At 53.7% G+C, this 27,195-nt stretch overlaps 10 protein-coding genes across 10 annotated transcripts; 4 read left to right on the top strand and 6 right to left on the bottom strand.

Moving 5' to 3' along the window:
* Window positions 1-454: 454 nt before the first annotated feature.
* J4E78_007789 (uncharacterized protein) lies at window positions 455-1,763 on the bottom strand (the record flags this gene model as incomplete). The annotated part of the gene is made up of 2 exons (XM_049368393.1): window positions 455-1,558; window positions 1,617-1,763. The coding sequence occupies 2 exons, from the start codon at window positions 1,761-1,763 to the stop codon at window positions 455-457; spliced, it is 1,251 nt and encodes a 416-aa protein (XP_049220047.1).
* Window positions 1,764-1,977: 214 nt separating this feature from the next.
* Window positions 1,978-4,286, bottom strand: J4E78_007788 (uncharacterized protein; the record flags this gene model as incomplete). Its single annotated transcript, XM_049368392.1, has 3 exons — window positions 1,978-2,040; window positions 2,652-4,019; window positions 4,071-4,286. The coding sequence occupies 3 exons, from the start codon at window positions 4,284-4,286 to the stop codon at window positions 1,978-1,980; spliced, it is 1,647 nt and encodes a 548-aa protein (XP_049220046.1).
* A 337-nt stretch (window positions 4,287-4,623) lies between these two features.
* On the bottom strand, window positions 4,624-5,922 carry J4E78_007787 (uncharacterized protein; the record flags this gene model as incomplete). The annotated part of the gene is made up of 1 exon (XM_049368391.1): window positions 4,624-5,922. The coding sequence occupies one exon, from the start codon at window positions 5,920-5,922 to the stop codon at window positions 4,624-4,626; it is 1,299 nt and encodes a 432-aa protein (XP_049220045.1).
* Window positions 5,923-6,332: 410 nt separating this feature from the next.
* J4E78_007786 (uncharacterized protein) lies at window positions 6,333-8,149 on the bottom strand (the record flags this gene model as incomplete). Its single annotated transcript, XM_049368390.1, has 2 exons — window positions 6,333-7,762; window positions 7,825-8,149. 2 exons carry the CDS (start codon window positions 8,147-8,149, stop codon window positions 6,333-6,335), a joined length of 1,755 nt encoding a protein of 584 aa, XP_049220044.1.
* A 6,804-nt stretch (window positions 8,150-14,953) lies between these two features.
* J4E78_007785 (uncharacterized protein) lies at window positions 14,954-16,237 on the top strand (the record flags this gene model as incomplete). The annotated part of the gene is made up of 1 exon (XM_049368389.1): window positions 14,954-16,237. The coding sequence occupies one exon, from the start codon at window positions 14,954-14,956 to the stop codon at window positions 16,235-16,237; it is 1,284 nt and encodes a 427-aa protein (XP_049220043.1).
* A 1,284-nt stretch (window positions 16,238-17,521) lies between these two features.
* Window positions 17,522-19,031, top strand: PDA1 (alpha subunit of pyruvate dehydrogenase; the record flags this gene model as incomplete). Its single annotated transcript, XM_049368388.1, has 5 exons — window positions 17,522-17,659; window positions 17,728-17,861; window positions 17,918-18,372; window positions 18,424-18,659; window positions 18,714-19,031. The coding sequence occupies 5 exons, from the start codon at window positions 17,522-17,524 to the stop codon at window positions 19,029-19,031; spliced, it is 1,281 nt and encodes a 426-aa protein (XP_049220042.1).
* Window positions 19,032-19,439: 408 nt separating this feature from the next.
* J4E78_007783 (uncharacterized protein) lies at window positions 19,440-20,779 on the bottom strand (the record flags this gene model as incomplete). The annotated part of the gene is made up of 2 exons (XM_049368387.1): window positions 19,440-20,504; window positions 20,555-20,779. 2 exons carry the CDS (start codon window positions 20,777-20,779, stop codon window positions 19,440-19,442), a joined length of 1,290 nt encoding a protein of 429 aa, XP_049220041.1.
* A 390-nt stretch (window positions 20,780-21,169) lies between these two features.
* On the top strand, window positions 21,170-23,201 carry KU70 (ATP-dependent DNA helicase II subunit 1; the record flags this gene model as incomplete). The annotated part of the gene is made up of 2 exons (XM_049368386.1): window positions 21,170-21,235; window positions 21,288-23,201. The coding sequence occupies 2 exons, from the start codon at window positions 21,170-21,172 to the stop codon at window positions 23,199-23,201; spliced, it is 1,980 nt and encodes a 659-aa protein (XP_049220040.1).
* A 298-nt stretch (window positions 23,202-23,499) lies between these two features.
* On the bottom strand, window positions 23,500-25,474 carry J4E78_007781 (uncharacterized protein; the record flags this gene model as incomplete). Its single annotated transcript, XM_049368385.1, has 3 exons — window positions 23,500-23,665; window positions 23,720-25,238; window positions 25,312-25,474. The coding sequence occupies 3 exons, from the start codon at window positions 25,472-25,474 to the stop codon at window positions 23,500-23,502; spliced, it is 1,848 nt and encodes a 615-aa protein (XP_049220039.1).
* Window positions 25,475-25,908: 434 nt separating this feature from the next.
* J4E78_007780 (uncharacterized protein) lies at window positions 25,909-27,192 on the top strand (the record flags this gene model as incomplete). Its single annotated transcript, XM_049368384.1, has 1 exon — window positions 25,909-27,192. The coding sequence occupies one exon, from the start codon at window positions 25,909-25,911 to the stop codon at window positions 27,190-27,192; it is 1,284 nt and encodes a 427-aa protein (XP_049220038.1).
* Between the last annotated feature and the right edge of the window lie 3 nt (window positions 27,193-27,195).

Below are 27,195 nucleotides of genomic sequence, written 5' to 3'. Positions count from 1 at the left end.
TAGAGATCTATTTGGCGACGAATATCCCACAGTGATAAGAGCAGAGACGAGAATAGCATCATATGCTCAATCGAGCAACGATACCTAGCCCTTTATGCGAATGGACTAGTACTTCAGGTCTTCCGATAGGCTGTCGAGATTGTCACCGTGTCGAGAACCTCTAGCCCAGTGTCCGAGTAATGGGGCACGTGGGGAGATTACAGCCTTGGAATGCCTCGGTGGCAGACAGGAGTTCGGTTTCAAGGAAGCTACGTCTCACAACGTCTGTCATGGAAACATGTGGTGTTGCTGTTCTTTGTGGCCAAGAAACGAGAGTGCAAGTGGGGGCCAGCCACGTGAAACAATGCAGCATGTGAGTTTCAACAAAAGTGCGTTCAGTTCATTACATCAAAGAATAGTGAATGCGAGGGCAGTCACAGGCGGGTAACGCGGCTTTATTCTATATACACAAACCCTAATCCCTCTGATAAATACCTGCTATCCAACAAGCTCTCAACAGCGCTAGACCCCATGCCATGCCAATACTATCCCATACAACATTTAGCTTACTACCCATGACCTCCTTCCACCCGATGGCCACCTCAATCATGGCAATGTCAGCGCTCTCGGCCAGCATCAGCATCTCGACGTCGAAGATCCAGCCTTCCGAGTGCATGTAGGGGACAATATAGGGAAGTGCTGGTCGTGAAAACAACTTGAAGCCGCACTGCGTGTCCTTGATGCGTGCGGTGGCCGGAGGCGTCATGATGCGAAGGAGGATGTGGAACGAGTGCATCAAGAAGTTGCGGAGTTTGGAGCGCTGAACAACGGCTTCGCTGCCGACGAGATGAGCTCGGGAGCCGATGGCAACACCGCGCCCATGCTTGTCCTCGATGCTCTGGCAGCCTTCAACGAGAGCCCCTAGGTCCGAGAACCGACTCGCGCCATCCGCGTCGGCGAAGACAATGTACTGGCCTCGAACATGTCGCATGCCGTGCGTGACTGCGCCGCCTTTGCCTCTGTTCTCTTCGAGCGTGACGACGCGAATACTGCCGTGTGGGATGTGTGTTGAGTGCGCGGCCCTGGCGTCGCCGTTCTTCGACCACGGCCCTGGCTTCGACTTGGGGTGTTGGGCGAGTTGGTGCTCCTTTGCAAACTCCAGCGCTTTGTCGACGGTGCCGTCAGTGCTTCCATCGCTAACAACGAGTATCTCCCATCCTCTCTGGCTCTTTTCACCCTTGCCGCCAGCATGCGCATCACCGTATTGGTTCTCCAGGTAGTCGACAGCCTCCTCCAACATGCCTTCCAGCCGCTCCTCCTCGTTGTATGCGGGGACCACGACGCTCATGAAGAGCTCCGGTTCTTCGATGGGCATTTGTGGCGGTATGACGACTTTGCTTCCCGGCTCCTTCGCAGCTTGTTTCTTGGCGGCTTCCTTCTCTGCTGCCCATTTGTCCAGCCAGCACGGAAGTTCTTTTGGGTCGCTTCGTGCACCGTCGGGTAGTATCGTCGTGTATTGTTTCTCGGAACGCCGTGGCAGTCGTGGAGTGGGCGCGAGGAGGTTCAATGCTATATAAAGCTGTCACTCATGGTCATTAGTCGCATGCACGTTGTCATGTAGGCGCATGTGTCCGTACCCAAAAGCCCATTGCGCATAGCAGAAAGCCCAAGCCTACGAGAAGCACCCATGTTGGGGGCATTTCAATAGCATGCTTCGGGTGCGACTCGAAACCGTAGCCTGCGCCCAATCTCTGGGTATCGAAAGCGCGGTTCTCTTTTGACATGGCGGTTGCGGGGCCCTGACGAGGGCTTGTCCAGTGATGGTGCTACCGGAATGCTGTTGACATTGAGTCGGGATCGCGACCGCTGAGACCGGAACTGGCGGCGGATTGAAAGGTGTGCAATACAAAAAGGGAGACGCTGTAGTGGTCGCGCGATGGCCAATTGGCACGGGAAGATGCAACGTGGAAGCTGACGTACCTGACGGCCCGAGGTTCGTTAGTCAGCCTCGTTCTGCTGCGGCGCCCACCACCACAGCTTCTCCGCGTTGTCTTGTACTCCCTAGGCAGCTACTGCAGATATTTCACGCAAACAACACCTAGATTTGTTGCCTCCAATTTCGCAAAGTCGTGTTGGCTGTTCCCTGGGCCGATGAGCTCAGAAGATGGCTCCCATCAGCGCTGAGTTTGGCAGAGTGGCACACACTGAAGTCTCGACGTACCCTTTCATACGGCGGCACCAGCAACGCACATGTTGGTCGATAACAAGCCGTGGGCAAAGGTCTCACGATGCGAGGTGCAATATGCGCTAGAACAAGTGTTCAACGTTACGTTAACATAAAGTATACAGATATGCAGCCTAACGACAACCCGGCGGTTTCAAAATGCCAATCCAAACACCATCGCTGTCTGTACATATGCGTGCGCGAAAAATGGATATTGCTGTCCAGAAAATCTAAGGATCCGAAAGAAGTGCGACTGAAGCGCCAGCATGAAGAGAAGCAAGCTATGCTTCTTGTTCATCTGATCGTGTAACGCGTTTGTCATCTCCGTCTGTATATACTGTAACGTGTCAGAATCAGCCTGGTATGTAGGTGTGGTTGAGCACTCACCATGTGGACGAATGAACCAACTGCACAGGAACGCAGTCCCGAAAGTCGCTGCAAGACATACGAAAACGGTTTGTCTGTACGCGCCGACAGTGGCACTGTAGATACCGTTGAAGATGGTGGGCCCCATCACACGTGCAACAGCATGAAGTAAGCCCGTGGCACCTAACAGTTGACCGACCTGATCTTGCGGCACATGTTTGGTCAATGCAGCGCCAAGAGTGGGCGAACCGATACCGCCAATGGCAGCAATAGCGCCAGAGAGTGCGAAGAGCTCGCCTTTGCGGACAAGGGCATATCCGAGGAAGCCAGCCATGTCGAAGAAGATGGCTGCACGGATAATGGAAAGGTCGAATAGGTCAGAACCTGAACTGCGCATGCGGGCAGCCCCATTCTTCCCGCGGAAGATGCGGGTCAGAATCGGCAGAATGACTAGAAGAGCAAAAACACGCGAGCTGTTCACGATAGTGGTAAAGCGGCCGCTTTCTAGCTCATGCCAATCAAATTGGCGGCGCGTGTAGACGAGGACAACGCTCATGGCACCCATTGCGACACCAAACATGATGGTATCGGTAGCGGCCAACAGAAGCAGGTTCCAGCGCAAAGCCGACGAGGTGCCAGGTCCAGTCGGCCAGAGAATCTTCAGCGGGCCAAACAGGTTGATAGAGCGTAGCTGGTTGATGAAGTCGCCGGCGGGACCCTGTCGTTCCACTTCCTCTCTGCGCTTCTCACGTGCGGCTTCCTGGCGTGCTTTGCTGAGCGATTCGGGGACAAGGAAGGCAAGGAATGCAATGAAGATCAAGTGGGCACCAAGGGCCATGTAGAAGATGAGCAAAACGGCTTCGGTCTTGCCAACGTACTTCTGGCGCGCATTGATGATGTAGCCTGCCAGCGCGGGTCCGATGGCGATGCCGCCAAACAAGCAAGCGTGGAAGTAGGAAAAGGCGACGTTCCGCTTCTGTGGTGCAACGCAGTCGGAGGCATATGAGTGGGCGCATGCCATGCCGACGATGAAGGATCCCGATACGCCCTCCAAGCAGTAGCCAACGAGTATCCAGTTGACGTGCACCGTGTCGGGGAATTTGGCGGCCAGGATTGTGAGGACCTCGCCAAAGAGGGCGCCGCAGGTGTTGGCTATCATGAACTTCTTGCGCCCGTACCGATCCGAGAGGGCGCCAATCTTTGGGCTGATGATGGCGGAGAGTATGCCGGAGCACAAGCTGGCGTACAGGAGGAAGAGGGAGGAGCGCGAGGACACGGCGTCGTTCTGGCATCGGTCCTGGCCCGGGTCCATGGGAGAGGATATGGGGTCGGTCTCGAGGGTCGCGTAGTACTCCTCGCAGACGAGGTCCATGATCAGGTTGATCTTGGGCACGATGATGCCGCCAAACGCGATGGTGAAGAGCAGGAAGGGAGGCAGGAGCCAGAATATCTGCTGCCGTCAGTCGATGCGCCCTCGACGCGAGGGGCTGCGGGGGCGTACCGAAGGGCGCTTCCACCAGGGAAGGCCGCGAAAGTCGGCATCGCCAGCCCATTGCTCGTGTCCGCTGGCAGCCGGCGAGGCACCCAGCAGCGGCGCGTCCTCGTCGTCGCTGTCGGGGCCCGGTGTCTTGGGCGTCTTGGAGCCATGGGCGCGCGCCCTCAGCTGCTGCTCGATGTCGGTGTCCTCGACGAAGGCGGCGTCGGTGTTAGAGGCCATGGCGAGGGCTGTGTGTGGTTGAGCTGGCGTCGTCGTGGGCGTCGAGATCCGGGGTTGCGTAGCGTCGTGTCTGGGCTAGGGGGCCGCGCGCATGGCTACAAGTCGACGGCCAGGCTAACGAGCGCGACTGTAATCATCTTCGGCGTCGGGTGCAAGCGCGGACGGCAGCTTACCAACAACAGAGTGCTCGCGTCATGACGTTGCGATAGTGAATTATCACATCCCACGCATCGGCCTCTCGGGTGCACTGAGCCTCCGCCGCAGCTAGCGCTTCCCTTTCGTTGGCCACAGCCGGACACTTGTTGCGTCTTGCATCATCTGTGCAGCACGGTAGCTTTCATTTCTCGCTTGATTTATCCCGCCACATCTCAATGACGCCCTGCAAGTCCTGCAGCCTCGTTGGTCGAACAAGGTAGTTATCTACACCCGAAGCATACGCAGCATTGCGGTCTTTTTCGCTCACCAGCCCGGTGAGTGCGCATATGTACGTCCTCTTACACCCTGACCGCGCTTCCGTCTTCCGTATCTCCCTCGCAACCTCGAAGCCCGAGACCTCGGGCATAGAGAGGTCGAGGAAAATGAGATCGAAAGGTTGCGGAGCCGTGTCGTCGCTGGACCCGTTGGCGTTCTTGAAGGCATCGATGGCCTCTTGGCCACCGCCGACAGGTGTTGCACCTGCCTTGCTACACTTTTTTGCATACATGGCAAGTACCTTGAGGTTTACAGCGTTATCGTCTACCAGCAGCAGCCTAGGCTCTGCCACAGCTGCCTCTGGTGATGTACAGACTGCCGTCTCTTTTGCTTGCTCAGTATGCGCTTGTACGTCTCGGTGGTCGGGTTGGGCTCCATTAGACCTTGCTGCCATGTTCATCTCTGGAGTGACCGCTGGGCTGGCGGCTGGCATTGCCAGTGGCTGCCCACCGCTTTCCTCGCCGTCTAATTGGGGGCTCCTCTCGAGTTCTAACCGGGACAGCAATGCTGTTGGCGCAGCACGACATTCGTCGGTTGCGTCTCCGCGTAATTGGCTGCGGCTCCCTTCTACTGGCTGTTGCTGATCATAGATTTTCGCGACTGATTCCTGGTCGGAGTTGTGGCGAAGCTCAGAGGGGGGGACTTGGCTAGGATACAAGTGCGCCAGCGCATCCTGGATTTTTGAACTAGTCACCGCACCCGCAATTGTCGCGACACCCTTCAAAGGCGTTGAGTACTGACTGGGAGCGGTCTGTACATCAGGGCAGAGACGGATGCGCTCGTAGTCGTCAGATGCGCCACCGCAAGCCCGCAGTGCACTGTCTTCGTCCTCCTCCAAAACAACAAGCAAGCGCCACGGCGAGGCTCTGCTTGCACTTTCCCAAGGAATGACCCGAATGTGGAACCACCGGCTTAGACTCTTCGCAAGGGAGCCCAACAATAAATCAGTACAGCGCTGGTCTCGTAAAGAGTCTCCTGATCTCCAGCGCGTCGGTGTAAAGAGGCTCATGTCAAGCTGGTGTAGCTCAGCAGTACCAGCCTGCAAATTTGAGCTCTCTGATGCCTCTTCTGGAGCCTCATAAAGTGCCTGACTCGATGGGAGTGTGACAGTGAATGTAGAGCCTTCTTTCTTGTTTGACTCAATCTGCACATCACCACTCAGCATAGTGACTGTTTGCTTGACAATGGAAAGTCCAAGGCCAGTACCTTCTGCGATGGGATCCTCCTGAGAAAATGGGTCAAAGATTGAATGGCGGATGAAGTCGGAAGAGATGCCTTTACCGCCGTCTGTACAAGATATTTTGGTAGTACCGTCCGTGACATTCAGTGAAACTCGAATGCAGTTTGTCGGTTCCCCAAACTTCAAGGCATTATTCTCTCTTACGTCAGTACGGCTCATGCATGCGCTTTTTGTATCTGTACAACTTACTATAAGATTTGTCAAGATCGCTCGAAAGCTAGCGACGGCTACCAGACGGCATGACCGATTGGCATTCGTGTCGAAAGTTATGATGGGATGATAGACAAGGCCTTTTTTCCATGAGCTCTGACCGGACTTGGACCGTCTCCACCAGTTTACTTACTGTGCATCGAAGAATCAGGCTGGACAGCCTTTTTGACGCGATACCTGTGAACTTCACTGTGAATGATGTCCTCACAAGTATCCATCAGCTTTACGGTATCCTTGTCTTGCGAGGAAGCTGCCGAATGATGGGGTGCAAGACTTGACGAAAGGAGAAGCCCATCGTTCGATGAGTCTGATCTTGGTAGAGGTGCACTTTGCGACCCGGAACTGATGTTGCTGAAATATAGAACGCGCTCAATAGTATCGAGCAATGACAAGCCGCTGTATCTTGCCGTCTCCAGCAGGTCGCGTTGGTGTGCGTTGTGTGGTGTGTCCGCTAAAAGCTCAAGGCTTGATAGTATGCCATGAAGAGGTGTCCGCATTTCATGTGAGATCGATCCGAGAAAGTCTGATTTAATCTTGTCTATAGCTTGAGCTTCGAGACGCCGCACTTGCGTCATTATCGTGGTGCAGAATGCTGAAATGGAAGCAAGATCCGTCGAGCCGAGATAGACTCTTGACTGATTCTCGGCGAACCCGAGGACCGCACCGATATTACGTTCGTGAAACGCATCCCACAGTGGCATCAAGACGATCTGCTCAGCCCGCAGGAAGGTTTTCGAAAGCTCCTTGAGTATGAGGGTATCTTCAACTAAAGCGACGTCGTCTGCGCTCGTAGCAACAACGATGTCGCTAGTGTCATTGAGTAATTGGAACACAGCCCCATGTGGAAATAATTCAAGCAATCTGCTTGTCAGACTGTGGCTTAGTTCTTGAGGCCTGTGCGCTTTTGGTCCGAGATGCTCGGCTAGCACGTTGGAGCCGTTCCAGATGGGGTTCTTGTTGCTCGAGGAGCCCAACTCTTGGATGCGAACTCCGTCAAATTCGAAAGTATCGTAGAGCAATGTAGCTGAAAGATGGTACAGCTGCAGAGCTGCAGCGGGATAGAGGTTTGACACCAGAACTTCATGTTCAGTATGGCCGCCTGATGAAAGATTCTTGTGAGCAGGCTGAGCCGCCAGTCCTGCGCTCGTACCCATCTTGAGTAGAGAAGCCACACCTTGGTTGAACTTGAGCACACGCTTACCCTCCAGTGCTTCTACTGCTTGTTCCAGATGACGAATAATGTGTGACGCTGTCTCAAACAAGTACGAACGGTGGGCGTCCGAGAGCCCACCCTGCGACGGCGTTGAGCTGAACGTGAAGACAGTGCCAATGTTTGGTCCTCCATAGGGGTTCAAAGGAACACCAGCATAATGTCTGAACTTGGCAATATCACCCTGAACAAATGGGAGATGTTTGGTTCTCTCCAATTCAGCCATATCAAGCTCTTCGTAGAGTGCCATGCTCCCGCCTGGCTCATTCTGCCGCGTGATGGTACGCTCGCACAGACCACCGTGATGAGTTACCGACTCGCATCCGTACCATCGCGTTGAGTCTTCTGTGCCAATTAGACACTGCTAGAATACGACGTATGTCCGCCATGCTGTTGATTCCACTCACCCAAGGTGACCTTGGCTTCATCTGCGTTGGCCCGACTGGCCCCCGAGATGAAGTATTGCGTGTGGTCGTCTAGCAAGCTGACCATGGCCAGATCAGCGCCCGTTTGATGGATGACGCAACGGAGCAACGCAGCAAGCGCGCCGTCTGGTTCATTCTTGACGTATCTGCCGTGTGGCTCCAATGGCCTGCTCGTGAGGCCAGCGTCCGAACCACGCACGTATTTAACGACAGATGGCAGCACCTGGCAGAAGCGTCGGACTTCCCATACTCGCGCGCGATCGCCGATAGTCGCTCGTTGCTGCTCGGTGAGTTCTGATAATGACATGGCTTGCGATGGCTTTTGTGGTTGTCGATGGTGCCCTCCACGCTGGTCGCACCGCCCACGGAGAACCCTGCAGACCGGCAAGGAAGTACCTAGGTACTTTGGCGCCTCGCCGGATACCTGTGCGGCCGCGATGTCGTCTCACAAGCTCCGAGTGTCAATAATGTGTACAGGATATATGCGCCATGTGCAGCCGCCTTTGTAACGTCCAAAGCTCTTTTCCGTGGAGTTTTCAAGCCCGAACTTGAAAGTTCGCCTCCTGGGGTCCATTTGTCGCACGCCGATGATGTCATTGGAATCGCACCACCGTTTCCGCGGCATTGCTGCGCGCTGTGCGACTCTCGACGAACCAATATCATGCCATGTGCTCGAGTTTCCAGGTTGTACACTAATACGTCCGTTCCAACATTCCTCTTATATGCATCTCCTAATTCACTGATAAATTTTGGCCTTCGGCTAATGAGTTCTTGGACCTAGGTACTTTATACCAAAGACCCTGCAAGACTCCAATCGCAACCAACGTTTCAAGCGACAAGAGACCAGAGATCGAATTCGGCGATGCGTGACCGACCTCAAGACAATTGTGATGCTCTGGTAGCATCGGTCGCAGCAAGAGGTACTGCAAATGCAGGAACTCAAGCGACGTGGAGCTTATTTCCTGTAAAACCATCGCGTGTCAACTTCGTCAGAAGCCATAGGGGGCCTATCGTTCTCTGAGGGTTATAGCACAAAAGTCTTAACCCCGAGGTCGTCTGAGGAAGCTTCCAAGGTTAGCTCCAGTTTCACGTCGAAGTGTCTGAACTTTAGGCCTGTTCCGGCCCCTTTCTCAGGTACCTAAGTGCCTTCCGGCGAACACCACATGTCTGGTAAGTCCCTTCCTGCGCATGGAGGCGTCGAAATAAGGACTGTAGTGTCGTCCGTCGTTATCACTCACCTTTAACACTGCATACCAGTCTGATCTCAGCCTTCAGCCCGGTAAGCATCAGTCAGATGTCACTCGGTTGGGCATTGTTGCCTGCAACTGATCGGTGATCTTTCCGGCAAACAGTGGGCCTGATATGTTCTTCAGCCGTCTGTAGCCATGCTCGCGCCGCCTTTTATATGCTTCTTTCTGCGTTTCGGGGTTTGCTCCGAAAGACCGTGCGTAACCGAAGGCAACACTGACTTGCTTCATCCCGGTCAAAGTCAGCGGGTGAAATATCTCGGCAGCTCAGATCCATCTTAGATCACGATATGAAGGTCATCCATAGTTCATGCGGGATGAGGGTCTTATCACAAGGCGACCTCGGGACATATGTGATAATAACCTAGCTTGCCTCAATGCGAACCACTGCTTCTGCATAGTAAGGCGAGTTCTAAGTCAAGGTTATAGCTTAGCTACCTAAATATGTGCGCACTTTACAGACAACGAAGTCCTTCAGCCTTGCCATGTATACACCACTCCTTCTAGCCCCCAACGCTAGTGCTTACAACTTGTGTCGATAACCTCTGGTTTCGCGATCGCTACGACGTCGCCTTCTCGTTTTACTCGTTTTAATTTAGTCCATGGGTGTTCCCTGGTAAATCAGTCAGAAGGAACCTTCAGAAGTAGGAGATCCAGGTGATAATGCAGCTTAGGGCTGCCTAGGTGTGCACCACCGTGGGGTCCGTCATCAGACTGTATCCGGAGAGCTAATATAGACCAGAGGAACTGCGACGTCTTATCAACATCTGTATACACGATGTTGCCCCAAAGTCGATTCCAAGCGGCCCACTCCCTCGCGCCTCGGGTTCATTGATCAGCGATACGCTATTCTATCCATCAAGAAGTCCGCGCCTGAGGTCGTGCGAGGTTGCGTGATCAAACCAAGCTTACTTTGTGACTGTACCATCTTTCGATTACCTGCTTCTTGAATCAAGGTAGGGTACGGCATACTGCACCTCGCGGACTAGCATCGGGTGCAGCCGACCAATGTAGTGCGCTACAAGCCGGTAGTAGCAGGTTATGGTAGGGTATCTACACTTTGTCCTTCACTGGGCTTGAGGGCTGACATGCAGGGCACAGAATGCAAGGTGTATCGGCCCGCAGGCACATAATATAGTCCGTAAGTATTGCGAACTGATTGGGAGCCTTCCGGCGAGCAACAGAAACAACGACATATGCGACCTCTGGACCTTGTGAGAACAAGGCTCCATCGCGGGGTGGGGCTCTAGTCTTTGAGGTACCTAGGTAATCGATCCGCACTCGTAATTAGTAGGCATCGGCTTCTAACCCCGTATACTGTCTTTGACATGTCTTCACAGTATTCTTGGACACTCAAATGGGATTGGCAAATTTAAGTGGATTGATGTTCCCGGGTTACTCTATGAGAAACGGCGTCGCAAGGGCTATTGCTTGAGGAATACACAGGTGTGAGAACGTGGCCCTGATTCAGCCCTCTTCGCGTCTTCGACTCATTTCTGGGTCAGCCTTGTTCCAGTTGCCCTTCTAGACTTCTAGAACTGCTCATTGGCCTTTGATAGACTCTTGATACACTTGGACTGCCCACTTCGTCATCTCATGCATCGCAGTCGACGGCTGAAAAATAGTCTTTCAATGAACAAGAGGCCTCAATGGCTCACAAATTATGTCATGATATGGGTTGCTACTTGGTAGGCTCCGGTAAACACAGATATAAGCGGTATGGGTATGAGGGTTGTTGGGCCGCGGGACTGCCGTAGGCAGATTACCCCGCCTTGCGTACCATGTCCGAGGATGGCCCAGTTCTCTGGGCTCTGTATGACTGTTGCCCTACGCTGGGAGCGATGTAGCCGCTCCATCACTATCACATAACACGCCTCTGCTATGTGGAATAGGCCGTGGCTGGGACTTCTCCTGTAGATTCCAGCTGCATAGCTGTTCACCTAGTTCATCATCGATTAGTACGTACAGAGATGGCACACGTAGCGTAGAAACGCGTCAAATTTAATCATATGTAGTTGCTAGACTCGGTGTTGCGTGCACAAGAAAAGGTTCCAGTAATCCGGGGTGATCAGGGCGCATAATTGAACACCAGAAACGATGAAACATCCCTGTGATCGGCCTGCTCATACAGTTTCCCCTCATCAAACCGTACCACTCCCTTTGAAAGCTATAATGAATGCGCGTATACACTTATTGAAACGAAGCCCAGAAGGCATTGTGCTTGTCAGGCAACAGACTGTGTGCAACACCATGATTTTCAACTGGTTGAACATATGGGCTTTTCTTTCGCATGCTGACTATGCGCAGATTGAGCGGCCATCGAGATGCCTATTTAGTCCTCATTCGAGGGTAGTCTTGCACCCCACAATCAGCAGATCTTTAGTGTATAGCACACGATGCTGAGTAGTCCCTTCAAGACGCTTCGCGTGTCGATACACGACATGATTTAGTCCAGAGAAAACGCCATGCTTTCTGTAACGGCCATGTTCAGACGACAGCGCAGGAGCAACTACGCCTGATCTGGTGTAGCACATACCGCTTAGTTTACGACAGCCAGCGGCAATGCCGGAGCTGGCTTGGTGATGATGGCTTGTGATCAAAATTCCCTGACCGTAATTGGTTTTCCGTTGCGAGATGATGACCATGCTGGTTCGTGCTCTATTTGACCTAGGTACGGTCAGCCAACATGCGTATGGGGAGAGGATATGAGTGTTTCAGGTCGCTATCATGGTTTGCCCGATTGCATACACCTAGATCAACAGCTCATAGCACAATGATAGTGCGCTTGATCGGTTGAGAGTCGTATGCGCAGTGCTTCTTGGTATTACGAAACGACTTCAACAATGGTCGCTGTGAAATTCGCGTCTACCTACAATTGGATTATTCCCTGAGCGATGCCTGACCGGACCAGGAAGGACTTATTGTTCTGCCGCACCAGCTGGCGAAGACCCAAGGCAAAGATATTGTTGTTGGTGGTAATGGGATTGGTTACTTGACCAATCGCATGTCTTGATGTGTTTGGGCCCTGGTGCATCAGGTGACGAAAAGAACGTAATGGCATCATATCTTTCGACCAAAAGGGCATGCATTGAGGCGCACCGGTCTTTAGGAATATGAAGGTTAGGACGCGTCTTAGCAGCCTTCACTAAGCGCTTGCCGGCAATGCCTTGTGCCTCGTGTTTCGTGAGAGGGCGCAATGAGCGCTTTGTGTCTTCGGGCCAATACCGATAGCGTGGCCACCGTTCATTGGCATCTATGCTGATACCAGGTAGGTAATCGGGGACCCGGCACATAATGGCCACGCATCGGTTGTGGAAGCAGTATCGTCCCGTGCAAGCGTTTGTAGCGCCCACAATGATCGAGTCGTCGTCCAAGCGGACTGTCGGAAATTAGTATTGATACAACATACACGGCGTACATGTGACACCTTGCGCAGGCAAACAGATGACACTCCCCGTTCCTCGGCAGATCTGCTATGTACAAGGCAACACCCTGCATTCTGGTGGGACCAAGGACGTAGGCCTCGAAAATTCCATCCCGCTTCGTGAAATCTGAGCAAATCAGTCTTCGTGTACGTTATCTGGCTTCGGCTTACGATGACTGTCGCAAGGTCTTTTGCGGGGATAGTTGGCTTCAGATTTGAAGCGTGAGGATGTCGCAGACGCGTCAGTATTGACTTCGCGGCTGTGTTGTGGCTAGCGGGACTCTCGACGATGAGCTGAAGCAAGCAAGATGGAGGACTACACGGTACATGCACGCAGATACACAGGAACATGTAGTTAACCGGTGTGAGGCAGAGTCGAAAAACACTATGGTCTACGTTGCAAGACTTGCCTTGCCGTAGGTGAGGAGCGCTGGCACCTACGGCATTCGATGGATGAACTTTTGATGATAAGCGACAGTGTCTAGGTATTCATTGGATGGATGGTATATGCATGGGCACGCCGTTCCGGGTTACTTTTATAATGTGGAACGCTAACCTTGATGGAGCAGACGAGATTGTGGGGCTCATGTGGCCCCCCATCATGGTGATGGCGAAAGCAAGCAGCAGAGCCGCAGACGGAACAAGCATAAGTAGGCAACGACCGCCCACCAAACCGAGCAGGAGGTTTCTTACAAGTAGGCGACGTGTTGATACCAAAGTTGACGACGCCCTTTGACGCAGGTATAACGGTGGCGTGCAGGAAATCATGTCCGGTGCCCAGGGACGTTTGCCTTCTTTTGCCTTGTTGCCTAGTAGGCGAACCACAGCAGAGCCGCATCTTATATTGTGTTAATGCCCACCCTGGGGGACACTCCCAAGATTCAATCTCAGTCTTCGAGTTGGAGATCTTACGTCAAACAGCTCCTTTCTTCTATTTCTGCGTTCTGTTGTACGCGAGGTTGCTGTCCCTGTCGTCCCGGACGTCGCATCTAGCCAAACCGGAGGCCTCGCACTACCTCGTCAACGTACGCAGTCCGACCCCTTGAACTTGAGCGCAGAGCACCGGACGCGTATGCGACAGTGTACAAGCTTGCCGGATCTTATTGGAGACTGCGTAGTCCAGGTCATCAGGATACAGTCCACGCTGAGGCTGGGTGTGCGCGCACGAGTGGGTATGTGCGCTCCAAAACTTCATCCAATCAGATCACATCGCTCCCCACGCCAAATACGGAGATCGGAATACGAACGCGAATCCTACACCTGAGACATTCAGCCGCATTATGGACACCGGTGAACTCGTCCAGACCAAATTCGCGCAGGCGCTGAAAACTCAGAGTCCAATCATCAGGGCCCACGCGTGCCCTTACCCCGGTCATGAGGGACGCGTCTTTCCGAGTGCCGACCAGCTGTATGACCACGGCAAGATAGACCATCGCGACGAGTTTGAAGGCTTGTCTCCGCGACAGGCAAGAGAGAAGTTTCGACAGCTAAGCCTGAAATTCAAGTGAGTGCAGGCCAAGCTGCTGTACAGGCATTTGCTAGATCAGCGTTTAATATGGTTAGCAGATCTGATCACTCGGCAGCCGCAACTGTTGGAGACCGGTCAGCGCCTGATATCGCGGCTCTTACTATAGACTCGGGAAAGGCTTCCAGGCAGAACTCACCGCCCTCTGGAAGGAAACGACCGGCAGAACATGAGTTCACCAGCCCCAGAGGGAAGGGTCCGTCTCACGTGGAAGTGGCTGGTCCCGAGTTCTCTAGGCAAATTCCACAAACTGTTGTTTCGGAAAGGACACGGTCGAGACCACAGGATGCACGCCTTTTTGATCCTAAACAAAACGCCAAGTCTACCTCGTCTCCATACCAGACGACACCCGAGCCCTCCAGCGAGTGGTCAGCCGAAGCTACGAAGAGCAGTCACTTACAATCACCGCAAACTCAGACCCCTGCTCATACACAGCAACGAACTACTCCTAAGCCCCAACAATCTCAACGCCAACCAGGTCTTATAGAACTTCAACGCTATGATCCCCGATACCCTGGTTTACTATTGCAGCCTGATAGTCGACCCATCTCGCAAGAGCAACTTGCGTCGGAAGTGAAATCTATTTACGCAGGATTAACCATGGTGGAGACCAAGTGTATACACGTGGATCGCGCACAAGCTGCAGCTGCGCAAGATGGTGATACCAAACTTGCGTCGGATCATTGGCAAGCTTTGATCGCTCTTCACCGGACGCTATTACATGAGCATCATGACTTTTTCTTAGCTAGTCAGCATCCCTCTGCATCGCCGGCTCTCCGACGTCTTGCCGCCAAATACTCGATGCCTGCACGCATGTGGAAACATGGTATCCATTCCTTCTTGGAGTTACTTCGGCGGCGTCTTCCTGACAGTATAGATTATATGCTGGCATTCATCTATTTGGCGTATCAGATGATGGCTTTGTTGTACGAAACCGTTCCAGCTTTCGAGGATACATGGATCGAGTGCCTCGGAGACCTTGGCCGATATCGGATGGCGATTGAGGACGAAGATGTCCGGGACCGTGAGACTTGGGCAGGCGTCGCGCGCTCTTGGTACACCAAGGCTGCCGATAAGAATCCTACTGTGGGTCGTCTATATCACCACCTCGCTATCTTGGCACGACCAAATGCTCTCCAGCAAATGTACTACTACTCTAGGTCTCTGACCTGCGTCAAACCATTCCAGAGCGCGCGAGAGTCAATCTTGACTCTACTGGATCCTATTCTTGGTCGTGCAGGCGCACCTCTCACACATGCCTTAGCGATCGACACCAACTTCATCAAGGCACACGGGCTGCAATTCGAGGAGTCTTGTGTGGACACGGCTCAGGGGCAGAAGCATCAGCATACAACTGAGTTCATGGACGCGAAGGCGGACTTCATCGGAAACCTGGACAATCACATTGGTCGTGTGACAGCAAAATGGAAGGAGCAGGGTGTATACATCGCGGTTACCAATATTGCCGGCTGGTTTGAATACGGGAAAAACGACAATCTTCTTCGCCAGATTTTGCTGCTTCCGATCTGGAGGAGAGCAGAAGATCCTCAAAAGGCGACCGAAGACAAGATTCGGAGTGCATCTCCGGCTGACCAACAGAATCCAATGAAGCCTTTAATTGCCTCGAGTAAGCCCGAAGATATTGAGCAGGATATTAAGAAGGCAATGGACAAGTTCAAAGTCCTTCAGACCTTCATCAACGCAAAATCGATCACGAGGGAGACGTTCGCTCTCGTACTCCGCCGCATCGGCGATAAGAACGTGCTTCCTCACGTACACATTATGCTCGCTTTTCTTTCTAGCTTTGCTTCCAGTACATACGTTTCCGATCTCATTGAGGACGCGCCTTGGGCCGAACTCGTTGCTTTCCTTAATACGTTGGTCAAGACGGAGAACCAGATCCAGAGTCATTCACAAAGCCATACGCCCAACATCGATACAATACTGGCTTCCGGTGTATTTCCTGGGGAGGGCGAGAGGGGCGACGAGCTGCCTTTGCCTGAGGATTATCTTGTGCGAGGCTTGATCTGGGCAGACGATTACTTTCCCATCAAGTGGTTTGAGAGAGAGCATGACGAAGAGGAGCGATATTTGGAGTTGGCGAGTACAGTCAAACATCGCATGGAGAGGGTCTTGAGACTGGGCTATGCAATCGCAAAGGCAAGTACATGTTCTGCTACTTCACCTTCTTTTCTCTAACTTTGCCCTAGCATCAAGAGTGGATCACATACGCTAAGGACTCTCATACCTTTTCTGTCCGGACCCAATGACGCCGGGCGCCCCAAATCGGTTTTGTGCCTACGCTTGATTCTATGCAATAGACGGTACATGTCTTTTGGTCACCCAGAGTGAGTCTGATGCTTTTTCTACACCACACCATTCCATGCGTAATTGTGAAGGATCGGACGTGCGCAATATATGGGCGCATTATCTTTTCGAGATTGCATGCGTATGTCCAAGTGTTCGGGGAAAGAGATAATCATAAACCCAGAAAGAGATATTCGGCGCAATAGCTCTTGATTATTGTTATACGCTCATTATCTGGTAAATCATCGCTCGGTGCAGCACTGGTAGGATACAGCCAAAGGAAGTGCCAAAGCTGGGCCATGATCGTTTGCAAGCAACATAAGTGAAACACACAAATTTTATACGTTCTTCCATTATCTTGTTCGTGATTTTGTAAGGGTGACAAGTGCGCCACGCCCCAAGGATTTTCTAACAAAACTCCATGTTTGCCGGGTGACCCTGAGCTCTTTGGCAGATCTGCATCGGTAATGCCTGCCTCTCACTCCGCTCTGGATATAGAACAACTTCATCAGAACGTCGCCTGTAAGGTAGACGTCGTACAGGCCAGGCACACTACCCACCCAAGGTCGATGTCGTCTCTGGAGCCCGCGTTTCCGGGCTAAAAGTGTACAACTTCGTAGCTAGTAGTATCACCCTTCCGACTAATTTCATACTTCCCGTACTTGTGTTTTTTTTTAGGCGTAAAGGTGCCCAGGACGGAGGTTTTCGGCGTTGTACCATTGTTTCTAAGGACCCGTGGACGGGACATGGCGAGCGAAAACAAGGTCCCTCATTGGTTCTGTACATGTCTCGAGTGAATCGCGGTTATGTGCTCAGGTTGGAGTGATTGCGAGATCTCATAGGCAGGGATGCTGAGACATTCTTATTTCCGTGCTTTTGAGAGGGTGGCATCACGTCCTGCATTTGCGGCCGGTTGTATGCAGCTTATGCATACGCATGGTATTTGATAGCGCAGTGACGATGGAAAGGTGCAGGTGATGGAAGTTGCGATGCGTTGGGAGGTGTTGAGTCGGAGAGAATCGGGATGTGCTGAGATTGGCGTTGGCGGACGGTAACGGCTTAGCGCCAAAGCGGATCCCCGAGCTGGCGGGAGCTGAGCAACTTTTCGAATCAACACCCTCTGAACCTCACGGCATACCCACGCCTCCCCCTCGGCTGCTTCCCCCACACCTCACAATGCTGTCCAGGACAATCAGGCGGAGCATTGCGTCGCCCTTCCGCCGCAACGCCGTGGCCCCAGCGGCGCGACCCGCCTTCAGGTTCGTGACGACGGATGCGGCCTCATCGCACACGGACCCGGCCAATGTGCCATCGGTAAGAGGACACGCAGCCAGCCAGCCGTGTGGCTGTGGAGCAAGCAATGGACCGTTGACTGTGTGCAGGAGGACGACAAGCCGTTCGAGATCCGCCTCTCCGACGAGGCCTTTGAGACGTACGAGCTCGACCCGCCGCCGTACACAATGAACGTCACCAAGAAGGAGCTCAAAAAGATGTACTACGACATGGTCGCCGTACGGTAGGAACACCCGTCATGCCGGGATGCGAACACGATCAGCGTCTAACAGGCAACAGACGCATGGAAATGGCCGCCGACAGGCTCTACAAGGAGAAGAAGATTCGGGGTTTCTGCCATCTGTCCACCGGCCAAGAAGCCGTCGCCGTCGGTATCGAACACGCCATCGAGCGCGCCGACCATCTCATCACCGCCTACCGCTGCCACGGCTTCGCTCTGATGCGCGGCGCATCTGTCAAGTCCATCATCGGCGAACTCCTCGGCAGGAGGGAGGGCATCGCGTACGGAAAGGGTGGCTCTATGCACATGTTTGCCCCCGGCTTCTACGGTGGTAACGGTATCGTCGGTGCCCAGGTCCCCGTCGGCGCTGGTATTGCCTTTGCCTGCCAGTACGAGAACAAGAAGAACGTCACCCTGGCTCTGTACGGAGACGGTGCTTCCAACCAGGGCCAGGTCTTTGAGGCATTCAACATGGCCAAGCTCTGGAACTTGCCCGTCATCTTTGGCTGCGAGAGTGCGTACAAACACCACGTGGACATGCGCCGGATTTACTAACACCCCGCAGACAACAAGTACGGTATGGGAACCGCCGCTAACCGCTCATCTGCCCTCACCGACTACTACAAGCGTGGACAGTACATCCCTGGTCTGAAGATCAACGGTATGGATGTCCTCGCCGTCAAGGCCGCTGTCAAGTACGGAAAGGAGTATGCCGCCGCGGGCAAGGGTCCCCTTGTCTACGAGTACGTCACCTACCGTTACGGAGGGCACTCCATGTCTGACCCTGGAACCACATACCGAGTAAGTCACACCGCTCTACAACATCACAAAGCATGTACTGACGAACAATCAAAGACTCGTGAGGAGATCCAGCGCATGCGCAGCACCAATGACCCCATTGCCGGCCTCAAGCAGAAGCTCCTCGACTGGGGCGTTACTTCTGAGGAGGAGCTCAAGTCGATTGACAAGCAAGCACGTTCTGAGGTCGACGAGGAGGTTGCTATTGCGGAGAAGATGGCTGTCCCCGAGGCTACTGGTAAGGTACTATACGAGGACATCTACGTCCGTGGTTCGGAGCCTGAGTTCCTGAGGGGACGCATCCCAGAAGAGAACTTCTACTACACTGAACACGACATGGGCGGTGAGAAGAAGCCTGTTGCCAGGACAGCATAAAGCTCTTCGGCTTTTCACGGGGTCATGATTGGAGACACGGTTAGGTGATGGGAGGGATCTGTAATTCTAGGATTTAGAGGCTTCTACATGCGTGTAACAGCTAGGGAGCGCAGTCTTGCATTGAATGACATTTCTTAGAATCCCATTCAGTTTTGCTCTTTGTGGTGCACGTAGAGTGAGGTTGGTTTCGAGATGTGAGTTTTTAAAAAGGATAGATCATTCGCTTTTTCCAAAGGTGCTACTAGCGCCTCCGTGCGCCGGATCCCCGCAGAGAATGCAGTGGTGACGAGAACAATACCTCAAGTGCTGAAGATGCAGTTTGCATAATATCTGGCATAGCGGGAGTAATAGTACATCTTCGTTGGCTATATATCTACACATATCAAACTCTAACAACCAAGACACGGTCTATGCTGTGGGAGGGTCAATGTGTTGTGTCTGACCAGCGAAGAACTCCTTTTGTGCCAAGCACCTCTCGCTTGTGCACTTTGGACACCTGAGAATCATCTGTGGGCTGCAAGCCTGCCCGCTCTGCAAATGTGCCTTGGCGATGTTCGCGAGCGCTTCGATGAAGACGGGACTGTCGTTCAAGCTGTCGACACGTTTGACACCCTCGTGGCCTTCTGCATCCTCGCCAATGACCTCCTTGTCGAGTTCGTATAGTGTCTCGATATGGTCGCTGGTGAAGGCGATGGGTACGAGGAGCATGTCTGTGTGGCCCTTCTTCATGTACTCCTTGACAGTGTCGGAGGTTTGTGCTCCGAGCCAAGGTTGAGGGCCGACCTGTGACTGCCACACGAGACGATATCTGTACTTCATCTGGAGGCGTTGCATAACGGCGTATACGGTCGCTGCCACTTCAGACGGGTATGGGTCGCCGCGGTTGACAACGGTCATGGGGAGACTGTGTGCGGAGAAGAGAATGACAACGCCGTCTCGTCTCTCGACTGGGTACTCGGCCAGCTTCTTCTCGATGTGTTGGGCAAAGGCTTCAACCAGACCTGGGTGCGCCGGCCAGCGGTCAATCACACTCCACTTGATGGCGCCTTCGGGCTCCACCTCTTGACCAGTCTCTCCGTTCGCACGCTTGCCTTCCAGTCTTGTCCTCCATTTCCAGAGTTCGTTGAGAGAGGAGCCGGTGGTCGAGCAGGAGTATTGGGGGTACTGTGTGAAGGCTACGGCACGGCCGCCCTTTCCTCCTCCAAAGCCGTCTGCTAGCAATTGCTTGTAGGTATCTTCGGTGAGGGGATTTGCGTAGCGGAACGCGACGTAGGGCTTGTGGGGAGCAGTTTCAGGTGAGGTCTTGTCGAGGATCTTGCACATCTCCGCGGCTTGATATTCCGACCATTTCCTGATGGGCGATCCGCCACCGATCTCTGCATACTGCTTCTGAATTTTTGGTGTTCGTCTCCGCGCAATGTAGGGGCCAATATAGTTTTGGAGGGGTCCGAGGGGAATCAAGTCCTTGTCGGCCTACACTCCGTAAGCTGAGAATCGATGATGCGCTTGAACCGATTACATACAAACAACATGCTCAGGAAGCCATGCACTTCGTCCGTTGTTGACGGTCCGCCCATGTTCATGAAGACCATGGCAGTCGGCCCCTTTGAGCCGGGCGTCATCTGCGTAGGGGCGACTGTCGCGTTGCCTCTCCTCCATTGTGCACTGTACGACGAGATGATAGATGTGGCGGGTGTGGTGGACGTCGCACGCTTTGCAGCGCGGGAACAGGATACGCGGAGAGCCATTGCGAGGTGTGTGACGAGAAAGAGGGCGTCTTCCCGCAGTGATGTGTCGAGGAGAAGATGCCGAGGCCAGAACAACAGCGTGAATAATGCTCGGAAGAGCAAGTCGGAGAAAGCTCTGGCCAATGGCAGCAGTCTTGTTGGCCGTTGATGACGATCGTGGCTGGCGATCGGACGCTAGGGCTTGCCCCACAGCAGCCTCGCAGACACGTGCCGACGTGTTGGAGCTAGTGCGCGCGTTCCGCTCTGCTGCCTAGGCCACTGTCCCGCGTTGCACCGGCCTGTGCTTGACAGCCTGCTGCGGCCCCAATGCCACAGGTGCCATCGCCCAGCTGAGCTGCACTTCGACAATACAGCAAGTAAACCTCACTCGAGCTGAACGCGACGGGCATCATGGCGGCTCCACAGGACAATCGACCACGTGAAGAAGAAGACGAAGAGGAGGAGATTGACGACTCTGTACGCTCCCGTTCCAGCTTTGGCATTGGCAAGCGTCACTGACAGCATGTAGAGCTACAAGACTATCAAAGACGCCGTTCTCTTCGCAATCGACGTCAGTCCTACCATGCTTGAGCCACCGCCCAAGTCGGAAGACAAGAAAGCCGAGCGCGACTCCCCCACGTCTGCTGCGTTGAAATGCGCCTACCAGCTGATGCAGCAGCGCATCATCTCGAACCCAAACGACATGATGGGCATACTGCTTTTCGGTACCGAGAAGACGGACTTGAAGGACGGTGACAACACGTTTCAAAACTGCTACCTCCTCGCAGACCTTGACGTCCCGTCCGCTCAGGACGTCAAGAGGCTCAGAGATATGGTCGAGAACGAAGACGAGGCCGAAGAGATATTGAAGCCTGCCAGGGACGGTGCCAGCATAGCAACGGTACTGTTCTGTGCAAACCAGATCTTCACTACAAAGGCGCCCAACTTCTCGTCAAGACGCCTGTTCGTGGTGACGGACAACGACTATCCGATCAAAGTCAAGGCAGACAAGGACACGGCAGTCACCCGAGCACGTGATTTGTATGACCTCGGCTGCACCATTGACCTGTTTCCCATCTCACAGCCAGATCGTACCTTTGACCGATCGCGCTTCTTCGATGATCTTGTCTATCCCACATCACCATCCGATCCCGAAGCCCCCGTTACTTTACCGTCGACCACCAAAGTTGCGAAGAGCGGCGAAGGCATTTCGCTCCTCAAGCAGCTCATATCCTCCATCAATTCCAAAGCCACACCCCGTCGCGCTCTGTTCTCGCTGCCCATGGAGCTCGGTCCTGATCTTCGCATCGGGGTGAAAGGATATATTCTCATCAAGCGCCAGGAACATGTCAAGTCGTGCTACGTTTGGGTTGGAGGTGAAAAGCCACAGATAGCGACTTCGTCAACACAACAACTGGCAGGCGATTCGGCGCGGGCCATGGAGAAGACGGAGATGCGCAAGGCGTACAAGTTTGGCGGCGATGCAATCACCTTTACGCCCGAAGAGATTACACAGATAAGACAATGTTTTGGGGAGCCTGTGATCCGAATCATTGGCTTCAAGCCTCTGTCCAGCGTCCCACTATGGGCCAACACGAACAAATCAACATTCATCTACCCTTCCGACGCAGACTACATTGGCTCCACTCGTGTCTTCTCGGCTTTACAGCAAAAGCTACTAAAGTCCCAAAATATGGGCTTGGTATGGTTCATTCCACGTCGCAACGCTGCACCTACACTTGCCGCTCTTATACCCGGTGAAGAGAGGCTCAATGAGGAAGGCGACCAGTTGACACCACCGGGCCTTTGGCTCGTACCCCTGCCTTTCGCGGACGACATCCGCCAATTCCCAACGCCACCAGAGCAGCCACTCAAAACCACGGATGCGCTGACAGACAAGATGCGCCTCATCATTGAGCAATTGCAACTACCCAAAGGTGTCTACGACCCATCCAAGTATCCCAATCCAGACCTGCAATGGTTCTACCGCATCTTACAAGCGCTAGCCCTGGAAGAAGAACTCCCACTCCAGCCTGATGACAAAACGATTCCTCGCTACAAACAAATCGACAAGCGCTGTGGCGAGTACATTGAAGACTACGGCAGAGAATTTCAAGCAGCATACGAGCAGCAACATAAGTCTGCACTTGCCCACCGCGCTAAACCCACGGCAAAGAAACGCCCTGGCGGCGGCGCAGACAGTGACGACAAGCCAGTGCCCAAAAGGGTAAAAAAAGAGTCAAAAGTCAAAGCCGAAAGTGGAGACGAGGAAGAAGCAATGACTGACCAGCAAATGGCCGACCTGAATAATAGTGGAAAGATTAGCAAGCAAACAGTAGCCGTACTGAAGCAGTGGCTTGGCGCAAGGGGTCAGAGTACTGGGGGTAAGAAGGCTGAGCTTTTGGAGAGGGTGCAGGAATATCTCGACGGCAAGGGTTTATGAGGCCTTCTAATCGAAGGATGTGTGATGATCAAGCGAGGCGTTTCGGTGTCATGCTTCGCTCGCGTTGTCCCGCCAATCGAGTTCAGACTGAATTGCACGGATATGATACAGCAATCTTCACAGACTTGTACCACGGGTATGCAATCTCTGCATGTGTGAAATCTTGTGTTCTTCTCATGATGTCATTGGGGAAATTCTTCATGACGCGCGTGTTATGCATAAGAAGGGAGTCGAAAGCGACTCCCAACCTTGCCCATGGCCATGGAGCTTAATAGCCTTCTAGCAATCACGCTGTAGCTCAACCCTCCCCACCACTCGCGTTCTCATCCTCCGAATCCTCCTCGTATTTTTGTTGCGTGGATTTGTCTTCGCGCTTCCTCTTGGTGGCTTCGATGCCACCAGAGGTCAGGTAAAGGAACTGTGGGTCCTTGTAATTATCCAGGTGTGTGAAGAATGTGTTGAATCTAGAGCTTGTTAGCGTTCATGTCCGGTGTCGTAAAATCGAGAAAGGAACTCACTGGTTGCCTTCTGCCTCTTCGCGGAAGATGCGCTGGTAAATCTCCTTCTCCTTGAAGTCTTCAATCTTGTCGTTGTACTTGTCAAAGTCAATCGTCTCGCGTCCGTGTTGCTTAGCAGACTTTGCGTTGTACGAGTCGAACACCGGCCTCTCGAGTAATAAGCCCAGGCCGGGGGCCTTGGGTATCCGGACAACTTCGTTACCGAAACTCTTGTCCATGATTTCAGGATCGGTACCGCATCGTACTGTCAGGGCGGCCATGCCAACCATTTTGCGGATCTGGTGCATCATGAAGCTCTGGCCGTGTACCTTTAAGCTCAACCATTCTGTATCGTTGATAATGATGGGCTTGGGTGCGACTTTGAAGCTCTTGATGTAGCGCTGGGCGGACTTGTCATTGTACTTCTTGTGCACGGTGTAGTTGTGGTAGCGGTGGGTTCCAAGGTACTTGTCAAGTGCGGCTTGTACACGCGCTTGTCGCTCGGGAGATATGCGATATGCTTTCTTGACGTCCAGGTATGCCTTCTTCAGAGTTTTGATGGCTTCCTCGAGGACCGGTTGGTTGACTACGCCTTCAGGGAGGGGACGAGAACCGTCAGCGGAGCTGTCGAGAGTGATGCTGGGTTCATTTTGTTGTATCGTGTCGATGACTTGCTTGACCTCGTCTGGTGGGTTTCCGCTTGTGTCGAGCCCACCTTCGTCTGGCTTTGCAGTTTGCTCCGCCGCTTCGACGTCCGTAGGCTTCTCTTGCTTGGTCTGATGATCAATCGATGCATCGACTATACGATCTTGTCCAGGCGGTGCATCGATCGCTTCAACGTTGTAAAGCGCTTCTTGTACGAGGGATCGTATCGAATCGTCTAGCGAGTCCAGAATGGGCTTGATGTGCTTCTCTTCCGTCTCGGGCCAGAAGTCGGCTACCTCAGCCTGTCGCTCACGGTATCCCTCCACATCGTTCTCCGCCTCCGCAAACTCCTCCAATTTTTTCCCTAGGTAGCTCGAAGGATGCGGCGGGAGGAACGAGTGGGTCGGGATCAAGTATTCGTACCACCGTGAGTCGCACGCCTGGTAACAGCTGAAGGAGCCAATGGTTCGCTGGATGCCCCACACCCTGATCTGCTCGGGGAGATGGCTGTTGATCTTGTCCACGATATCTTCCTCTTCGATGATCAACTTCAACGACACAATGTTGCCTGCTGCATGGACACCCTTGTCGGTACGCGCGCAACGAACGAGGGAGGATTTCTTGGGGTCGGATGCGTTTGCCTTGGATATGGCGCCAGCGGCGACAAAAGCGTTGAAGAGGTCTCCTTCAATGGTCTTTTGCTTGTAGTCGATCTGCATGCCCTTGTAGCCGGTACCTGAGTAGCCGATCATAACTGCAACTTTGCGCTTCGGCCTGCGCTCTTCTGCCTCGACTTCCTCTGCAGGGAACGCCGCAGGCAGGGCGGGCCGGTCTTCGCCCTTTTCCTCTTGCTCCTTATACTTGGCTTGTTGTTCGGCATTGCGGTCCCGTCGGTCTAGTTGGGTAGAGCTTGCTTAGTTAGAGACGGGCGCGGAGCAGATGGGCAACGGCTCACTGATGTTCCTTACGCCCCATATTTCTTTTCTTATTCGGACGGCTTCCATGCTGGTGCCGTCCACCACCTCCCCGCGACGCATTTCTGCGGTCTTTCTCGGCCCATTTGCGCTTCTTGTCGCGTTGGTCGCGGCTCGACGAATCATGGTCGCGGCGGGGTCCTTCGTTGTCCGACATGGCCGCTGAAGACGAGTGAGCAGCTTTGTCCGGTAGAGCAAGCTGCGGGTCATAGGTAAGTTGGTGTGGAAGTTTCAGCGAAGTGATTGGCACTAAATTTGGGTGGACTCGGCACGCACGCCTCACCGCCTGCGTCACCGCTTACTGCCGCATGCGTACCTGGGTAGTTCCATCGCGCGTGCCTGCCTGGACTCTTACAACATTTCACCTTCGCTTCGACTCAACCACCCACTGTCTCGTCAGCCCGCCCGGCGCACGCACATCGCACAAGCTAGAGAACGATGCGCCCTTCCCGATCCACATAAGACCGTTGCAAACCGAGTGTCCCGTCTGCAACTTGGGCTGGCGCATGGGAATAAAGCCGTCCGTCCCCCACGCACCTTTCCGGCCGTCATCCGAGCTGAACCCGATTCCGTGCCTGCACCACCGCAATCATGGGCGCGGCAATGAAGGACCCCGTGGAGAAGAGCGGAGGGGATCCCGTACAAGCCGTGAAGCAGTTGCTCAGGACAGTCGTCCGTATGTTCTACGAGACTGAGCACATCGTCATTATGGACGCGCTCTGCTATCACGGCGCGCTGCCCGTGGCCGACATGACCATTATCCTCGACGCAGGCAAGAACTCGAAACATGTCAGCAAGGTTGCGGGTAAGCTTCGGGAGGCAGGGCTGTGTTCATCCTACACTCAGCATGTCCTGCGCCAGGGTGCAAACAAGGCATCAAGCAGAGAGTTCTTTTACATTGACTGGCGCCGCGCCGTCGACTCTGTCAAGTACAAGATTCACAAGATTGATGAGGGCATCAAGAGGGACGCGAAACCCACTACCGAGAAACCCGAGTTCAAATGCCTGAGATGCAAATCCACATACACGACCATGCAGGCGCTTGATCACCCCGATACGAACCCTGGGCCAGACGACAGCGGCTTCATCTGCGCGAGATGCGGATTCCGATTAGACGAGATCGACCAAGACATTCAAGCAGACGACGTCGACGACACCCCAGCCAAGTTCAATAAGCTGTTTGGCCCGCTGATCGAGATGATGTCGAAGATTCAGGACATGGGCAACCTTCCAGCGTTGGAACCGCCAGACATTATCAGCGAAAGGATCGAGCTTCCTCGAGATAGGAATGTCGACCCTGGTACGCAGGTCGAGGTTATCGAGACGACGGCCTCACGCCCAACCGCCGTCAAAGGCATTGACACAGGCCCAGAGAAGATCAATGTGCAGATAGGCTCGAGCGCAGAGCAAAACGAGAAGCAGCGAGCGGCAGACCGGGCTCGTCAAGAGAAGATATCCATGCAGAACCAGCTTCCCACTTGGCATACAAAATCAACTGTCATCAAAGATGCGGCAGGGAATACGACCACTGTGAAGCAAGAGGCGGACGGGATCGACAATGCCAGTATCAAGACGGAGGCAGGGGATACAATGGGCACCAATCAGAACCTTGATGCAGTCTTCGCCCAGATCGAAGCCGAGCGCCGCAGGAAGGAGCAGGAGGACGACGACGAGGACGACGAGGATGACGACGAGGACGAGTTTGAAGATGTCGATGTGGGCACGCCCAGTGCTTTACCGGAAGCGAAGCGTGTCAAGCTGGAATCGTCCGCCGCTCCAACTCCTTCCGCGGCTGCCACACCAGCAGCAGCAACCCCAGCCGCATCCAACGGCGGCGATGAAAGCGAAGAGGATGAATTCGAGGATGTAAACTGATTG

This window comes from Alternaria triticimaculans (assembly GCF_023758025.1).
Source record: "Alternaria triticimaculans strain BMP 0046 chromosome Unknown scaffold_12, whole genome shotgun sequence".
Taxonomy (NCBI): Eukaryota; Fungi; Ascomycota; class Dothideomycetes; order Pleosporales; family Pleosporaceae; genus Alternaria; species Alternaria triticimaculans.
The sequence above is the reverse complement of the archived record's forward strand: the minus strand, read 5'-3'. Positions and strand labels throughout refer to the sequence as shown.